At 53.7% G+C, this 16350-nt stretch overlaps 7 protein-coding genes across 7 annotated transcripts; 4 read left to right on the forward strand and 3 right to left on the reverse strand.

Annotated features, from left to right (window-relative positions):
- Positions 1 to 1818: 1818 nt before the first annotated feature.
- On the reverse strand, positions 1819 to 4070 carry N7482_001296 (THO complex subunit THO1/HPR1; the record flags this gene model as incomplete). The annotated part of the gene is made up of 4 exons (XM_056683421.1): positions 1819 to 3453; positions 3513 to 3631; positions 3688 to 3766; positions 3831 to 4070. 4 exons carry the CDS (start codon positions 4068 to 4070, stop codon positions 1819 to 1821), a joined length of 2073 nt encoding a protein of 690 aa, XP_056547027.1.
- Positions 4071 to 4294: 224 nt separating this feature from the next.
- Positions 4295 to 8690, forward strand: N7482_001297 (RNA helicase aquarius; the record flags this gene model as incomplete). Its single annotated transcript, XM_056683422.1, has 4 exons — positions 4295 to 4503; positions 4564 to 4664; positions 4731 to 8207; positions 8263 to 8690. The coding sequence occupies 4 exons, from the start codon at positions 4295 to 4297 to the stop codon at positions 8688 to 8690; spliced, it is 4215 nt and encodes a 1404-aa protein (XP_056547028.1).
- Positions 8691 to 9170: 480 nt separating this feature from the next.
- On the reverse strand, positions 9171 to 10365 carry N7482_001298 (PaaI family thioesterase; the record flags this gene model as incomplete). Its single annotated transcript, XM_056683423.1, has 10 exons — positions 9171 to 9234; positions 9301 to 9379; positions 9435 to 9453; positions 9509 to 9555; positions 9640 to 9711; positions 9773 to 9815; positions 9932 to 9997; positions 10066 to 10078; positions 10158 to 10198; positions 10264 to 10365. The coding sequence occupies 10 exons, from the start codon at positions 10363 to 10365 to the stop codon at positions 9171 to 9173; spliced, it is 546 nt and encodes a 181-aa protein (XP_056547029.1).
- A 117-nt stretch (positions 10366 to 10482) lies between these two features.
- On the forward strand, positions 10483 to 12042 carry N7482_001299 (TFIIH/NER complex subunit TFB2; the record flags this gene model as incomplete). Its single annotated transcript, XM_056683424.1, has 3 exons — positions 10483 to 10606; positions 10662 to 10749; positions 10821 to 12042. 3 exons carry the CDS (start codon positions 10483 to 10485, stop codon positions 12040 to 12042), a joined length of 1434 nt encoding a protein of 477 aa, XP_056547030.1.
- Positions 12043 to 12282: 240 nt separating this feature from the next.
- On the reverse strand, positions 12283 to 14015 carry N7482_001300 (Zn(II)2Cys6 transcription factor; the record flags this gene model as incomplete). Its single annotated transcript, XM_056683425.1, has 2 exons — positions 12283 to 13894; positions 13942 to 14015. The coding sequence occupies 2 exons, from the start codon at positions 14013 to 14015 to the stop codon at positions 12283 to 12285; spliced, it is 1686 nt and encodes a 561-aa protein (XP_056547031.1).
- Positions 14016 to 14228: 213 nt separating this feature from the next.
- N7482_001301 (NADP-dependent oxidoreductase domain-containing protein) lies at positions 14229 to 14554 on the forward strand (the record flags this gene model as incomplete). Its single annotated transcript, XM_056683426.1, has 2 exons — positions 14229 to 14299; positions 14428 to 14554. The coding sequence occupies 2 exons, from the start codon at positions 14229 to 14231 to the stop codon at positions 14552 to 14554; spliced, it is 198 nt and encodes a 65-aa protein (XP_056547032.1).
- A 629-nt stretch (positions 14555 to 15183) lies between these two features.
- On the forward strand, positions 15184 to 16128 carry N7482_001302 (uncharacterized protein; the record flags this gene model as incomplete). Its single annotated transcript, XM_056683427.1, has 1 exon — positions 15184 to 16128. One exon carries the CDS (start codon positions 15184 to 15186, stop codon positions 16126 to 16128), a length of 945 nt encoding a protein of 314 aa, XP_056547033.1.
- Positions 16129 to 16350: the final 222 nt, after the last annotated feature.

Consider the following 16350-nt stretch of genomic DNA (forward strand, 5'->3'; position numbering starts at 1 on the left):
TGGCAAAAGCGTTGACCGGTGTATACTTCCCAGACACACATGCATGGCCAGTGCTTTCGCGCTTCCAGAGCGGAGAAAAAGAAAAGAAAAGAAAGGAAAGAAAAAAGAGACTAGCTAGCGAGCTAGGTCGTTATCGAGGGAGCGCTGGAGCTATGCTATCCCCAGATAGCTCCTTGCACTGCTAACCATTCCACAGGCTCTGTAGGAACCGTCCTGTCCGCGCAACAGCACCATATGGCGGGTCTCCTTCCATCACCTGTCTAGCGCTGACCTTGAGCTCCACTAGTGGAGTGTGCAAGTCTCCGACCGTGAGCTGCACGGTGCCGGCATGCGATCAGTGCGTCCTTTCGAGAAGAATCCAAGCTGCGAACGCCCTTGGCTCGGCTCGCACGGAAGACGGAGTCTGATTGTCCTCCTACGACTCCTAGACTAGTCTGCCTCATAGTGTAGTTATAGCGGACTTGGACTGTGCCATCGGGGGGCCGAAAACGACTGCCCAAACAACGGCGAGTCCACTTTGTTATCCCGCTAATCTCGCAGACAGATCCTCTGACGCCGATGCCTCCCAGTCTCACCCTAACTAGGCTGCGCGGTGCATGGATGTGAAACATGGCGGCGACGGTGCGACTCAGCCCGCCATTATGTTCGGTTAGATTTCGAGCTTTCGAATTTTTCGCAGAAGCGGGGGGAAAGGGGAGGGGAGTCCTTTTGTCCAGGGGTAAGTTGGAGCTGCCGAGCCACCTAAGTTTCTCGAGTACAGAGGCCGGAGGAGGGGGGGGCCGGGGTGTGGCTTGTGAACAAGGCAAGACAAGACAAGGCCAAGTGGATGGTAAAAGGGGTGCAAGAAAGACAAATGAATTTTAATTGATTATTGATTGTGGTGTTTGTACAGGATTGGATGGTGAGTGATGGTTGGCGCATTGCATTTCATGCAGGAAACTCTCGCTCAGTGCAATAGAGTTGCCGATCAACTAGACAAATCCTTGGACCCCACGTCGGTAGCTAATGCGACATCAGAAGCGTCCCATCAGAAACAAGGGGCGTTGGCAGCCTTGCCCTGTCGTGCCGGTAGCCCCGGGCCTGCCACGCGAGAAAGAGAGCCCATGGTACTCCGTGCTTCGGTAAATAGCATCAACTATGAGGACCCAAATAGCGTTCAACGGCCCTTCACTGCCTCGTAGGCTCTAAATCAGAGACATTCTTGGCAGTGCAGAATCCTACCATGCAAGGTACTCCATACAGCCAGCCACGCATAGCTCGTGGAGCGGGTGCCTGATCGACACTTCAACAATGCAATCCTGTAGCACTCTGCGATACATCCCTGAGAAAGCCCATGGTGTAGGTCGCGCGAAATGGAGGGAGAAAAGCAAGGTGTCTTTCAAAGAATTTTTCCCCGGACATGATCGTCGCGGCATTTTCCTGTTTTTTGTTCGTGAAAGAATCCCTGTAGTGTGAGAACCGGAGAGAATCGTGGGGTCGACCTGCGACAAATGACGCGGACATGCTCGCTAGGTTCTGAGCTAACCAGGCACTATTGAATGGAAAAATAGAGCAAGGGAAAAAAATATACACACGACGCAGCGGTCATCGCGCAGGGCTGCGAAGGTGCCCTGTTCTCGACTCCATGGTGCATCTGCAAAATTTGCATCGTCGTGATATCGATGCATTAGAGGCTTATCCGCAAGCAACCCGGTTAAGTGGATGTGGCTGATCGAAGGTAGCCACACGCCGCCAAACGATACCCGTTGCGGGTATTGCTCCGCAGTCCCGAGGAAAGGGATCAGAGCAATAAAGCGTCCTGCCAGACCCGCCAGCTTGTCACGTCGCCGTGTCCCCTTTGGGATTATCTCCGGAAGCCACGCTAAAAGCGACGGTGTTTGGCTCGTCGTTCGTATTCTCTTCGGTAGGCGCATTTGACTGGAGTTCGGGCTTTGATGGTGATTGGGCGTCGTCGGTGACGTTTTGGCTCATGTTCGCGACAGGGATCTCCTTGATCTCTTCGTCTTGTGCGCCGTCCCCGCCGAATGAGGTCTCTTTGGTAGCTGTATCTTGACCGGCCTCGTCCTCGGGTGGCTGAGCAGTGCTCTCAGCCCCTTCACCAGGCTGGGGGGTCTCTGACGGTGCTTCCGGGCTCTCGAACAGGGCCTGGAGATTGTTCCCGTCCTCGATCTTGTCGAATGCGGCAAGCTTTGTCTTTGCTGACAGGCGGAGGATGCGCCAAGACTTGCTGGACTTGGCTCTTAATGCAGCATCCTTGTCGTCCGGGGTCTGGGCCATCTCGATGTCCATGTCGTCGTCCATGATACCCATCATGAAGGAGTCTGCAGAGGGAACTGAGTAGCGGTCTGGTTCCTTGAGCCGCTCGATGTTGGCCAACGCCTCAGTATCGGACAGGAAGCTCAGGTCTAGAGATCCCATTGGCGAAGGTCGAAGTCGCTTGTTGGCATAGGCTTTGGTTGCATGCTCTCGTGCCTTTATGTATTCCGGCACCAAGACTGCAGGTCGCTCAATTGGTGGACATCCTTCAGCTTTCCAGCGCACCCAATTCTTGTCCCTGGACAAGACAGTATCGACCATGCGGAAATAAAAGTTCCCCCCGGCACCCTGGCGAAGGTATCCTTCAATGCTCTTCCTCATGCTGGTTGCCCATTTCGCATCGTCCTCACTTAAGACGAACCCATAGAGTACAGATTTGTTCGTCAAGTCGACCAAGCGGGACTTGGCGCTGGGTGTAAGTGACAGCATGAAATCGATAAGAATGAGGGCTTGCACCAGAACATGCCTTCTGAATGCTGTATCGCTCACTTCCAGATCAAACAGATCCCGGCTGGTGAGGTACTTCGGGTTGAAGCTGGTCCCAACCTCGGCATCATCAGTAACGCGCTTACGTTTGTGAGATCTTCGCGCCTCGTCTGATGACCGCGAGCCGCTCTGGTTTTCGAGCTCGGTGTTGATATTCTTGAACGCAGAGAGAGTTGCTTCGAGCCCTGTTTTGAATTCGGCAAAACGCTCGGTGTCGAACAACTTGCTTGGGGCAGAGAAGTAGCCTTGTAGACTCCAGAACACCGGGTAAAGGGCATCTAGGTCCACCTTCTCTTTTGCCTTGCCTTTTTTGTCTGCAGTGACCACGAGCTTTGGAACTTGGCTCGACTCCTCCGGCTGTGTGCTGCCCTCCGCTGACGTCTCAGTTGGTGAAAAAGCCTCATTCCCTTCGGTCATGGTTGTGTCTTCGTCATTCTCCGCAATTGCCTTGGGGATATCGTCATAGGTTGTGGCATTTTCGGTATGGAACTCGCCGCGCAGGTTCACGGAACTCTTGTCGCCTAGTGGGAAGCTTTGGAATAGGAAGATGAAGACTCGGCCACAGAATACCGTATCTTCTGCGCGGGACAACCGGCGGAGGAGCTCGTTGCAGGATCTTAGGATGACCAGACTCTTCTGTTTGAAGTGTTTCTTGGAGAAAATCAGTCACGACTCTGAATTATCACCTTAATCGGCTACACAGGGCATACCTTAATATTCCGCTCCCGGCGCGACTCGAGATAGTCAAAAACTTTACGACAGCCATTGATTGTTTGACTGTCCAGCAGCTCCTCGATTAGCCAAAAGATGAGGCCAGGTTCACATTGTTCTGCGCCACTTGTTAGAAACGCCGGTTGGATGATCGTGTAGCTAGAGACGACAAACCGTTGTCGGAAAAAATAGAAACGATGTCGAGCAGGTTCCAGATGTGGATGAAGGAAGGGTCGTCGATCGAAGTTGAGCCCTTCGGTTATCACAGAATTAGCATCGATGTCAGCCACGACAGCTTGCGCGTAGTTGTCACTTACCAGGATACGATAGAACTTCTCGCGGAACGCGATCTCCACGGCAGCAAACTGAGTCTGCGGGTTGAGCTGCTTCACAATCTCTTGTTTCTCGCCTGGCACTCGCCAGATCGGCTCGCCCAGGACCCCCTCGGTCAACGGGGGTTCAATCTGTGAGTCTGGCTTGACCTGGGCTGCACGCTCCAGAAGACGATCCACCACCTCCTTGTAGACGCGAACCGCCTCAAATTCTGGGGCCGCCATCTTCTAGGACGAGAGAATGGGTGGAAGGGACAATTGGGGCTGCGAGCAGGAAAGGCAACAAAGGTCAGAGGAGACGGGTGGTTTGCGGCTCGGCGGAGAGGAAAGCCAAGACTTTTGGAAAAAGCTCCCCCAGCTTCACTTCAGATGTTCCCGACGTGCGCAGATCCACACCACGCCCTCGACCAAACCCAGTCTATCAGGATCAGGGACAATCGAGTGCTGCGATGGCACAGAGTCTCGAGGCCAGGCCGACCGTGGTGGATTTTCGCGAGGACAGCCCGTGGGTGAAGCTGGCCAAGGCGCACTGGTTGGACACGACTGTCCGCAAGGTCAAGCCAGATGTGATCAAACAGCATTTGTGGGATCCGCTGGAGGCGGAGGGCTTCACGAGTCGTTCACTTTTGATATTGGAGAACTTGAATGTGCTGGAAAAGTATGCTACTCGCAGTGAGATGATTCTTCTCTATCCCCGCAGGGCTGACTAGAGTTACAGGTTCCTTTGGCCGACGTACACCGAAGATGCGTCGAATCACCACGTTCTTCTGATTGCTCTGATTGTCAGCGTGAAACATCGTGAGCACCTTGCAATATGGGGTGAGTGAATGCGACGGATAATGGAGGGTGAAGCCTGGAGTCGCGATGGCTGACAAGTTAACGCAGACATTTTCTCCGATCGCGCCGACGATTTCTCGAGCCTATTCCATCGAATCCTGTCAATGAGCATTGATACGTCGCTGTCCACCAATTCCCGCATGTCAATAATCTCGTTCATAATCAGTGCCTTTCAATCACTCGAGAACGTCTTGATCCGGAAAGAATGCGCCCCGCTCGTTTCGATCTCGATCTGGCACAACCTCGCCAGTGACGATGCCAGGGAACATGTCATCGCCAAGTCGCCCGCACTAAAGAAGGCCTGGAGGGCCTCTGGGAAGCGTTACGATGCGGGTGATGACGCTGCCAAAGCGAAAATGCGGTTCGAGCGATCATGGCTGTATACAATGCTGCTAGTTTTCTTGCAGAAGTTGAATGGCCCAGCAAAGGAGCAACCGGAGAATCTGCTGTATTGCGAACGCTTTTTGGAACTACTGGTTGATCTCTTGAGCCAACTTCCGACTCGGCGTTACGTCAATACCCTGCTCAAGGATCTCAATCTCTTGCCCATTATCCGCTTGTCACAATTATACCGCGTGCCTGAAAATGCTCTGTTCCGCGATTTCTACAACCTTCTTAAGCATTTCATCAACTTTGCCATTGATGATTACTCTGGCGAAGCGCTTTCCCCTCAGGCCGTCTACGACCTGCACTGCCAAGAGTTGGCGCGATTGCAAAGAACCGCCATGAAATTCTTCAAGGAGAAGCTCATGATTCTTGCGCTTTCAAACTTGGGTTCAATTGAGCAACGATCCGAGTTGGAAGGTCAACTGTCTTCTCTGGAGGAAGCCGAACTCCAGAGTTTATGCACATACCTTGGATTCCGGACAAGCTATCCCAAGTCGTCAAATATCACCCCCAACCGCCAACTGTACCTTGAGGTTCTTTCCTCGTTTTATGAGCGCAAGCTTTCTTTCCAGGAAGTCGCTGCTCAATTGAGTATCATCCCAACGGAAGATAGTCTCTATGACCCCGCATTGCTGAGAAGTGAATCTTATGATGGATCAAGACCTCTTGCAATCCCAAAGTTGAATCTTCAATATTTGAGTATTGGGGACTTCCTCTGGCGCTCATTCCTTCTCTACCGGTCCGAGGCTTTCTTCCAAATTCGCAAGGATATGGAGTCAGTTGTTAAGCGCATACAGCCCAAGGCAAATCGTGATGGAAGCTTGAAATTTGATGGATTCTCTCGAATGGCTATTCCAATCTCTAAGCCTGCTATCATTGAAGTTGCCCCAGCCAAGGTTGGCTCTCCCAATCCGGCGTTCGTTAGGGCCGAGATAGCAATCGAGGTGGGAAGGCTTGCGGACAACATCCGCAAGGAATGGGACTCCCTTCGCCCAGATGATGTTGTTTATCTGCTGGCTGTTCAGTCTCCTTCTCCCACGCAGCTGGGAGGCCGTGACCAGAATGCAGAGGAGCCTCGTATGACTTACCTTCGCACAGCAGAGGTCGTGCAAGTGCTTGATGAGCAAGGCCGTCCATTGCGACTGCCAGGACGAGGTCAGGCCAACGGATATCACGCTCGTCCGAGGGTACGCAAGATCCTCGTTAATCTGGATGCTGCGGCATTCAAGGCAGACAAGGACCGCCAGCTGCACGGCAAAACTGATATCTATTCCCTGATCAATGTTATCGCGCGCAGGAAGGGGAGAGAGAATAACTTCAGGTCAATTCTTGAAACAATGCAGAAGCTCATTGTTTCAGATATGACTCTCCCGTCCTGGCTCCAGGATATTTTCCTTGGATATGGAGACCCTGCGGGGGCGCAATATACTCAATTGCCAGACAAGCTCCAGTCTGTGGATTTCCTGGACACGTTCTTGGACTGGACTCATCTGGTAGAGAGTTTCCCCGGGAAAACTATCGAGCCATCGGGAACTGAAACATCTAGTTTCGGTCCCCCTTACGTTCTCGAGTCCATCGACAGTGAAGGAAATTCTGCCCCTACTGCCCCGCAGAAGAAGCGCCGGCGAGAACAAGCCGAGCAGACCGAGAAAGGCCCCAGCACCATGCGGGTGTCAACTTACAAGCCACCCAACCCTGGCCCCTACCCTGTCGATGCCCCCAAGCTCAACAAGGTACGTTTCACGCCCGCCCAGGTGGAGGCAATCGCGTCCGGCACCCAACCTGGTCTCACGGTAATTGTGGGGCCACCTGGTACCGGCAAAACCGATGTGGCAACTCAAATTATCAACAACCTTTACCACAATTTCCCCGAAGAGCGCACGCTGCTCATCGCCCACAGCAACCAGGCGCTCAACCAACTCTTCCAGAAGATCATTGCACTCGATATCGACGAGCGCCATCTTCTGCGACTTGGTCACGGCGAGGAGGAGTTGGATACCAATTCAAGCTATAGCAAACATGGCCGAGTCGAATCTTTCCTTGATAACCGGAACCATTATCTGGCAGAAGTCATGCGACTTGCAGCGTCGATTCAGGCCGAGGGTGCCCATGGGAACTCGTGTGAAACGGCTGGCTACTTCAACACCGTCTATGTTCAGCCCGCGTGGGCCAAATTCTGGGACCAGGCCAACGCGGAAGAAGTGTCAAATGAGGAGATTGTCGCCTCCTTCCCCTTCCACACATATTTCTCAAATGCCCCGCAACCCTTGTTCGATGCAGGCGCTTCAAAGGAGACAATCCTGGATATTGCATCAGGCTGCCAACGGCACATTGACCGAATCTTCTCCGAGCTCGAAGATATTCGACCCTTCGAGATTCTGCGTCAGCCGCGGGATAAGGCCAATTACCTTTTGATCAAGGAAGCTCGTGTGATCGCAATGACCTCCACGCATGCGGCCATGCGTCGACAGGAGATTGCGGACTTGGGCTTCCACTACGACAATGTGGTCATGGAAGAAGCTGCCCAGATCACTGAAATCGAGAGCTTCATTCCCACTGCTCTTCAGAACATGAAGAACGGCGAGCTTCCCCTCAAGCGAGTCGTCCTTTGCGGAGATCATTTCCAGAACTCCCCTATCATCCAGAACATTGCTTTCCGCCAGTACGCACACTTCGAGCAGAGCCTTTTCCTGCGCCTGGCACGGCTCGGTGTCCCGGTTATTACTCTGGACAAGCAAGGGCGATCTAGGCCGACTATCGCCGAGCTCTTCCGGTGGCGCTACCCGGAGCTGGGTGATCTCCCGGCCGTAGAAACCGTGGAAGAATTCCAGCAGGCAAACGCTGGCTTTCAATTCGACTACCAGTTCATCAATGTTCCTGACTATCAAGGCACCGGTGAGCGCGAGCCGACACCACACTTCATTCAGAACCTGGGCGAGGCAGAGTACGCTGTGGCGCTGTACCAGTACATGCGACTGCTAGGCTACCCGGCCGCGAAAATCTCCATCTTGGCTACATATGCTGGGCAGACGGCTTTGATTCGGGACGTTTTGAGCCACCGCTGTGCGAAGAACCCCCTCTTTGGAATGCCGAAGATCGTAACAACCGTGGATAGATACCAAGGAGAGCAGAATGATTGTGAGTTTCTCTTCGCTCTACAAGCTGAAATCTTTCTGAAACTAACATCTTCCAGACGTGATCCTGTCTCTCACCCGTACTCGCACCGTGGGCTATCTGCGTGACGTTCGCCGTCTGACAGTCGCCTTGTCCCGCGCCCGCCTGGGGCTCTATATCCTCGGTCGCCGTGAGGTCTTCGAATCATGCTATGAGCTCAAACCTGCATTTGACCGTCTGCTACAGCGACCGGACAAGTTGATGCTTGCGCCAGGCGAGATGTTCCCCACCACGCGAGCGCTGGACGCTACGGTGGAGGGTACCCCCATGGAGGGTGTCGAGCATCTAGGCCAGTATGTGTTCGAGATGACCCAGGCCAAAGTCAAGGCTATGGGTGATGGCGAGATGGTCCTTGATGGTGCGGCGCCAGAAGACGAAGATGGCCTTTTGGGTGACGATGAAGAACCGCTGGGTGCTGATGGGATTGAGGATGAGGATATTGTATGAACATGCGTTTGACCCTGCAGTATGGATGGTTACAAACGCGGAGTGTAGCAGCTACTGCGCAAATGGTATTTTCCCTTGATATTGAATGAGCTTGAAGCTTGGCGGAGTCTACATGCTGGGGGCAAGTCCCCATGGAAATCTTAAATGCCGAGGGGTGTCTTCGAGTAACTCTAAAAGCATTTGTAACGGATTACTTTCAACAGAGCCAGAAAACTGATTGCCGATTAAGTATTGTTTATGGACTGCTTTACTACCTGTGATTTAAAGATGGTCGTACGGTATTTCTGGCTGCGTCTTCTACCCCGCTCAGATTTGCCTTTCCATGTCTATTAGAGAGGGCAAAGAGGGGTATTTTTACTTAGATTATTACTGGATGTCACTAGGTAGTAGAAAGTGCACAGACGAGGTACCGTTAGGCACATCTGATACAAGTTGATGATATATTTGTACTCTTGTATTCTGCCATGATACTAGAGCACCTCACGGAAGTTTGTTGATCTCCTCCACAATATTCTGGGGATCCTTCCAAGCAATAGTCACATACCTATACCCAGTATCTTAGCTGACCCGGAGCGATGGTAGTGGCTAGGGTATCCACGGAGCAACTTACTTTGTGTGGCTTCCTCGTGCGACGAGCTCGCCCTTGTCGTTGGTGAACTTGATGCTGGTGTAGGCGAGGGTTTTGCCGACTGTGCATCGTCAGCAAGATTGTCATGGGAGCGATCGGTCAGCAAAGAGTCGTACACTTGTCACACGTCACCTCCTGATTCATGTTAGCATATTCTGATGTTGTGTGGACAATCGGAGATAAAACGTACAGCCGAAATCTTATCGCCAATCTTGCCCCCGGAGTTCAGGTAGGTAACTGATATGGGAATGAACGTGTCAGGCAATTGAGTTTACCACAAATACCACTTTGTGGCAACCTTGGTACTCATGGCCAACTTACCATTCAAGTCGGTAGACACACCCGTCGCGAACAGTCCCCGGGAGGCAACAGCCAAGGAACCACCGAGGTCCACTAGGAATCAATGTGAGCTTCAAGGATTGGCTTTGATATATAAGTGTAGTGGCTCATGTACCCATGCTTGCAATAGTACCGCCATGAAGAATGTTCAACCGGTTCTAGACAAGACGTTAGCTGATAAGCATCTATAGCCGGGCTTGAGCCATAACAAGGCATCCGATGGATGAGATCAAATCAATGTGCCAACTTATTCAATGGGGGCCATGGTACTTACCGTGTGTTCCTTTTGAATGTCCAGTTCAAAGTTGACAGTTCCTGGCCTGGCGGCAGTGACCCGTAGCTAAATGCATTAATGAGTACTGTCTCCGGGTTTGAAACCTAGAATCTTGATGCTGATTTTCAACTAACATTATTCAGAAGTCTTAAAGAAAATAGGTGTCAGCCCATCCAATGCTTGAGCTGCCTTGGAATATGAAGTCCTCATGATCAGTATAGCTTACCGAGGCTCTAGACCGGAAGTAGCCCGAAAGGACTCCCACACCTACACACACATACAGATGTTAATGATGAGCTCATCATTAGCCAGCCCAGGCAATCGTTACTCACAGTCTTGACAAATCTGAGGGCTGTCATCTCCGCAATAGGGTTGAGGATTTGGGAGGTTGAGGAGGAAGAGCCGAAGGCCGGTAGATGGTCGGCGCGTCCCATCCCGGGAACAGCGCAAAGTGGCCGCTGCGCCCCCCGTACGCAGCCCCATCCAGTGATCATGACTTCACCGCGCACCATTCTTTTCACAGAGCTACAGAGGCGCCAGGTCTCAACACCATGGCGGCACCTACGTCTCGTTCTCTCGAGTACCTGGAGGGCCTGCCTGGAACGACCTTCTTCAAGCTGTACCAACAGCCATCCACCGCCCTCGCTATTTTCCGGCGCATGCTGCCTGATTTGGGTATCTGGAGCTTTCCGCTCATCGATCGCAGCTTCGTGACTAACAGTGAGAACAGCAAAATGTTTTGTGATGGCACTGTTATATCTGAAGGATCCTCTGCCTACGCAGGATCTTGAGCTCTGGGTCAAAACAGAAAGCAAGAAGTGAGCGCGCAACTTCTCGACGTTCTTTGTTCAGACCGGCAGAGCTGACAATTTGTTCTTAAAAATGAAAGGCAACGAGATAACGCGCTGTCGATATTGGGCCGGCTACATATTCTATCGACGACGCTCACAGGCGAAAATGCCCGCGCATACATGGTCACCAACCCATTCGCATCCTCCCTCAGACAAGCCCTCATGGGCTCGGAAGACTCCCAATCCTTTGGTGTCTTTTCCCAAGCTCCGGGTGAAAGCCTCATATCAATCGCTGACCTGGATGAATATGCACGAGGGCGGTGGGAAAGTGTGCTAGGGTACATGGTCGGAACGAGTGCTCTGAGTGGACAACGTGACGTGAACCTCAGCAAGGGCGTCAAGCAGTTGCTCCAAGCAGGCCACCTTGTCGAGATTCGTGATCGTCGAGTGGATATCACCAAAGATGGATTTGGATTCGTGCTTCAGGATGTCAACACGCAAGTCTGGCACATACTGATCCTCTACGTCGAGAGCGCCGAGGCCATCGGGATGGACAGCGTCGAGGTCCTCTCATTCCTGTTCCTGCTCAGCAGTTTGGAATTAGGACAGTCCTATGAGAAGGAACAGTTGTCCTCTGTCCAGCTCCGGACTCTTGCCGACCTCGCCGACTTTGGCATTATCTACCAAGAGACGCCGGAGGCCACACGCTTCTACCCAACACGGCTTGCAACCACCCTGACGTCCGACTCGAGTGCACTGAGCAGCACCGTCGGTAGCTCGTTGACTGGGGCCTCGGCTCATCCTGGTGCTTCCGGATCCGGATTCATCATCATCGAAACGAACTATCGCCTCTACGCATACACCTCATCGCCGCTACAGATCTCTCTCATCTCGCTCTTCACAACACTGAAGTACCGCTTTCCAAATCTGGTCACCGGCAAAATCACACGCCAATCTGTCCGCCGGGCCATCGACATGGGCATCACCGCCGACCAGATCATCTCATACCTGTACTCCCACGCACACACTCAGCTGCGCAAACGCGATGCTTCCCTTTCCACCTCCAACACGACAAGTATCCCGCCCTCGGTGCTTCCGCCTACTGTCACAGATCAGATCAGACTGTGGCAGCTGGAGCGTGACCGGCTCAGAGCCACTGCTGGCTTCCTATTCAAGGATTTCACTTCCCTGCAGGAATACCAGGCCCCATGCCAATATGCCGCGGAGATCGGTGTGCTGGTCTGGAAGTCTGATCGGAAGCGGATGTTCTTCGTGACGCGGCACGAGCAGGTAGCTGCGTTCCTCCGGAGTAAAAAATAGTTCTCGGTCGTCGACGGCGTCGCTTAAGAGACTATCTTGCGTGTCTTGCATTTGCACGGTTGGTGGATTTGGAAAACAAAAAATGAGCGTGATTTCTCGATCGGTACATGGGTTGGCGTTTGTGAGCCACAAAGGCATTTAACGACATCACGATAGCTTCTTAGTTTATACCAATTCTTTCGTCAAATTGTACAATACAACACATATTGTTTCATCTCCATGTGGTGCTGGTGCCTGCCCCTACGTCGCGCGAAGATCAAGCGGACCACGCAAGACGCTCGGGCAAACCCTTTCCGTGAAGCTGGCCCAGTGGCCCTCGCCAATCTGCTTTTTGTAGCTGACAATCGTGTCCCCATTGACCTCATCCGGTAGGTGGACAGAGACATCCATGATGCGAGAGAATCCGTCCACCCGGGGCCGCGATAGGTCCTTCTCCGTCAGAACGCCCGCAACGATCGGCTCCTCAATACTAGAATCTCCCGCGTACAGACCCCCCTCCTCAATCCTGATGACCTGCTCCAACACATCCGCCAGCAGCGGCCCATTCCACACCCCCTCGCGGTGCGGCACCGACCGCAGAATCCGAATCGCCTGCCGCCGAACCCGCGGGACGCGGCATTTCAGCCCGGTGCAGTATACCGGCGGAATAAACCCGGCTTCCACAGTGAACCCTTGCCCACCGAATTCGGCGCCCCGCAGCAACGGCTCCAGCTCCTTGGCGTAGATGTGTGTGCGGGACGAAGACGTGCATAGGTCTTCGAATCCGCCGATCATGGCGATGAAGTTCTCCGTGTGCGAGTCGAAGATGGTTTCCTTCGCTGATGGGAGGCAGACGGATGCGATGATGACGACCATTTCGTAGTAGGTCCCTAGCAGAATGCAGCCGTGTATGTCTCTGGGCGAAGTTGTTTCCGTCTTTATGTGGGCAAGGGTGGCTCTGAATGCTTGGTGCCAGCAGGACAGTTCGGTGAGGATTTTGTGTCGTGTGTCGAAGAATTCGGACTCGTCTGTTAGTCTGCCTTCTGGTTTGAGGTCGTGTAGGTGTCGCTTGAGACAGTGTGCTCTGTTCATGAGATTGTCGAGTGTCTGCCGGGCGTGCTGCATGGAATGGAATTCGGGTGGGAAGGCATTGCCTGCCGGGGCGCGCATCACCAAGCACATACGAGACGGGACATGGCCGAACATGGCAGATTGGATGGCGAGCCGTGCGTAAGAGTCGATTAAGGCATTATGTGCAAAGTCCTCCGCAGGACTCAGGATGTTCGGCGACATCGATGACCGAGGCTGTGGCACCGATATATTCGTGAGAAGCTGGATGCCATGCCGAAGATGGGCGCTGCCCATGCTATACTGGCCACGGAGGTACTCCAGCGTCACGAATAGCATACAGGTGATCAGCGCCACCCGCAGAGCATGTTTGTTGGTGGCCGTGCCCACCCGCAGGTAACTAATGGCCTTGTTGTACTGCTGGAGCGTGAACCTTGCCGCGTCATAGCCGTATGTCGCGGGAACCGTCCAAGGGCTGTCCCCCCGTTCGAAGCGATGGGCTGCAGACAGCGCAATGACCGCGTGCCGGACGCAAGGTTCCTGTGCGCTGGCTTGGAACACCAGCGTCTCCCAAAAGTCAGAGCTGTACAAGCTGGTAAATTTCCGCCGGGCCTTCTCCATGAACCAGTCGAAAGAGCCCTGCTCTTCACGGGTTACGACCGGAACTGGCGTGCAATAGATGGAAAGCGCCCGGTTGGCGTGGGGAGTCCCGCCGCCCCAGATGCCGTAGCCATCGCAGACGCGTCCGGTTGAGACGCAGCGGCGACATGCGGGGCGATTTTCATCGCACTTGACGCGGCGAATCCTAGTGTAGGTGAGCACTGATCGCCGTTATCCGAAGCCGAAACCTACTTGCACGTCTTGCAGCCTGTTTTGACCCGCTTTCCGGCTCGGCCCAGGTGTTGTTTCGCGCGGGTTTCATGCATAACCGACAGAGACCTGATGGTGCTCAGGATCTGAGATCAGGCGAGACGACTGGATAACCGACGGGTCGATGATCTACGGGTTGTCCAGAGCTCGCGGGGACGGGCCCGTTGGCCGGCTCGGAAACCACCGCTGGTTGGCTGAGGCGTATCAAAGCCGGTATAGGCGGGTTCGCCTGGGCTTGCGGGGGTCTGGTTGGCTGCTTCCTCTCTGCTATGCCCGTCATGAACCCGCGTGGGGCACTTGTTTGGAACGACGATGATGCTACACTCGCAGCGATTCTTATGTTCCTAGACGGGGAGAAGGTGCTCTGAGAAAAGGGCCTTCCGAGTCTTCGATCTTTGTTCTCGCATTCGGAGAAGTTTTCAATTGCCTCACCTATATTCATTCTACTTGCCCCTTCACCTCGCACAGGTCAGCTAAACAGGTGGACGAGAACACTGCGTCGGCCTTGCTGGGGCTTGAGGCCCCAACAGTGCAGGAGATCTGGAATCTCGTCGAGCATATCAAGATTGAGGGCGACCGGTACGATGCTCCGTAAGTTGCTGTTTCGTGCCGGGCTATATACTTTTCAACCTCCTTGCTGATGGTGTCTATAGGTTGATGGGCAATCTCCTGGCCGGTACTCCGACATTGTAAATAACGAGGTATCTGCCGCGCAGCCCACATCCATGGTTATATAGTCTGAATAAATCTGGTCAGAGCTCAAGCCCCTCCAAAATCGGGGCCCTGCTGGATCGTCCTTGAGGCCAAGACAATCCAAGACAATCCAGGGGTAAACATGGCCGCGGACCACGAAATGGCATTCCCCGCTAAACCTGGCTTGTGCCTGTGTCATAACATCGGACTTGATGAACTCTGTCCGTAGGCCGCGACTGAAAAGAGAGCATCGCGATCAAGATCTCCGGCGCGCACCCTGGCGACAGCATCCCGCGGATGGGTTGATTAAGCATAACCTTAAAACGCTTAAATCCGGAGAGGCCCCGTGCAGATAAGCCGACCCACTGTGGCTCGCCTGCCCGTCAGGGGACCCAACGAGACAAACCAGGCCAAACTCTCCCCGAACCGACCCAAGCTCCGCGGAAAGTCAATTGGGAGTCCCTGGACCTGTGTATTCTCCCCTCCGCAAAGGCTTCCGCAACGCATCGCTAGCCCCCACTCCCGCCGACGATGTCCTCGTCCAGTGAAGCCAGCCCCGGCAACTGGATCGTTGGCAGCTACACCGGCAGCAGCGATGGGGTGCGCATCACGATCGCGACCTTTGTGGGTGTTGCATGGTACAACGTGATCGAGCTGATTGTGCTCATCTTCCTCACGTTCAAACGCTACCAGGGCCCTTACTTCTGGAGCTTATTGATCTCCTCTATCGGCATTCTCCCCTACTCCATCGGCTACCTGATGAAGTTCTTCGCCCTCACCTCCGCCACTTGGGTGCCGGTGACGCTGCTAACGGTGGGCTGGTGGACCATGGTCACCGGGCAGTCCTTCGTCCTATACTCGCGCCTGCATTTGGTCCACGAGAACCAGCGCGTTCTGCGCATGGTCAAGGGCATGATCATCATGAACATCTTCCTGCTCCATGTACCGACCACCGTCTTGACCTACGCCGCTAATTTCTCCGGGTCTCGCGCGGCGATTGCGGGGTACGATATCATGGAGAAAATCCAGCTCACCGGCTTCTGCGTCCAGGAGGTGATTATCTCCAGTCTGTATATGTGGGAAACCAACCGCATGCTGCAGCTGAGTTCCGACTTGCGTAGTCGCAAGACCGTCATGCAACTGCTCGCGGTCAATGTCTCTTGTATTCTCATGGATCTTGCGCTGATGGTCATCGAGTTTATGAATTTCTACATCTACCAAACCACCCTCAAAGCCACGCTCTACAGCATCAAACTCAAGCTGGAAATCGCCGTTCTGGGAAAATTGGTCTATATCGCCCATCGGCATGTCTGGCGTTCATCCTTCACTGAGGCCCATGGCCAGTACCCCTCTTTCGTCGACCCCACCCGTCTTGTTGGGGACTACCGCCATCCTGAATCTACGGGCACCAGCCAAGGCTCGAAGGGCTATGCGACGGGGCTGGAAGGTATCGATTGTGATTATGAGATCCACTGAGACACGAGGCATTCTTGTTGTTCTCCACGCCTTCTGCCTGGCGCATTCAGAACTTCCCCCGGGGCAAATATGCCCTGGACCATCGGGGTCTTCGTCTTTCCGACCGCCTCGGCCGCGCCGATACCCTGCATGCGACCGAGTCGCACTGGGACTCTTGTACCCACCTCGCCCGAAACCGAGAATACGCGATCATCTTCGCCGTCTCCTGGCGCTGTGCGAACC

Source organism: Penicillium canariense (assembly GCF_028826845.1).
Source record: "Penicillium canariense strain IBT 26290 chromosome Unknown utg000001l_segment0_segment0, whole genome shotgun sequence".
NCBI lineage: Eukaryota > Fungi > Ascomycota > Eurotiomycetes > Eurotiales > Aspergillaceae > Penicillium > Penicillium canariense.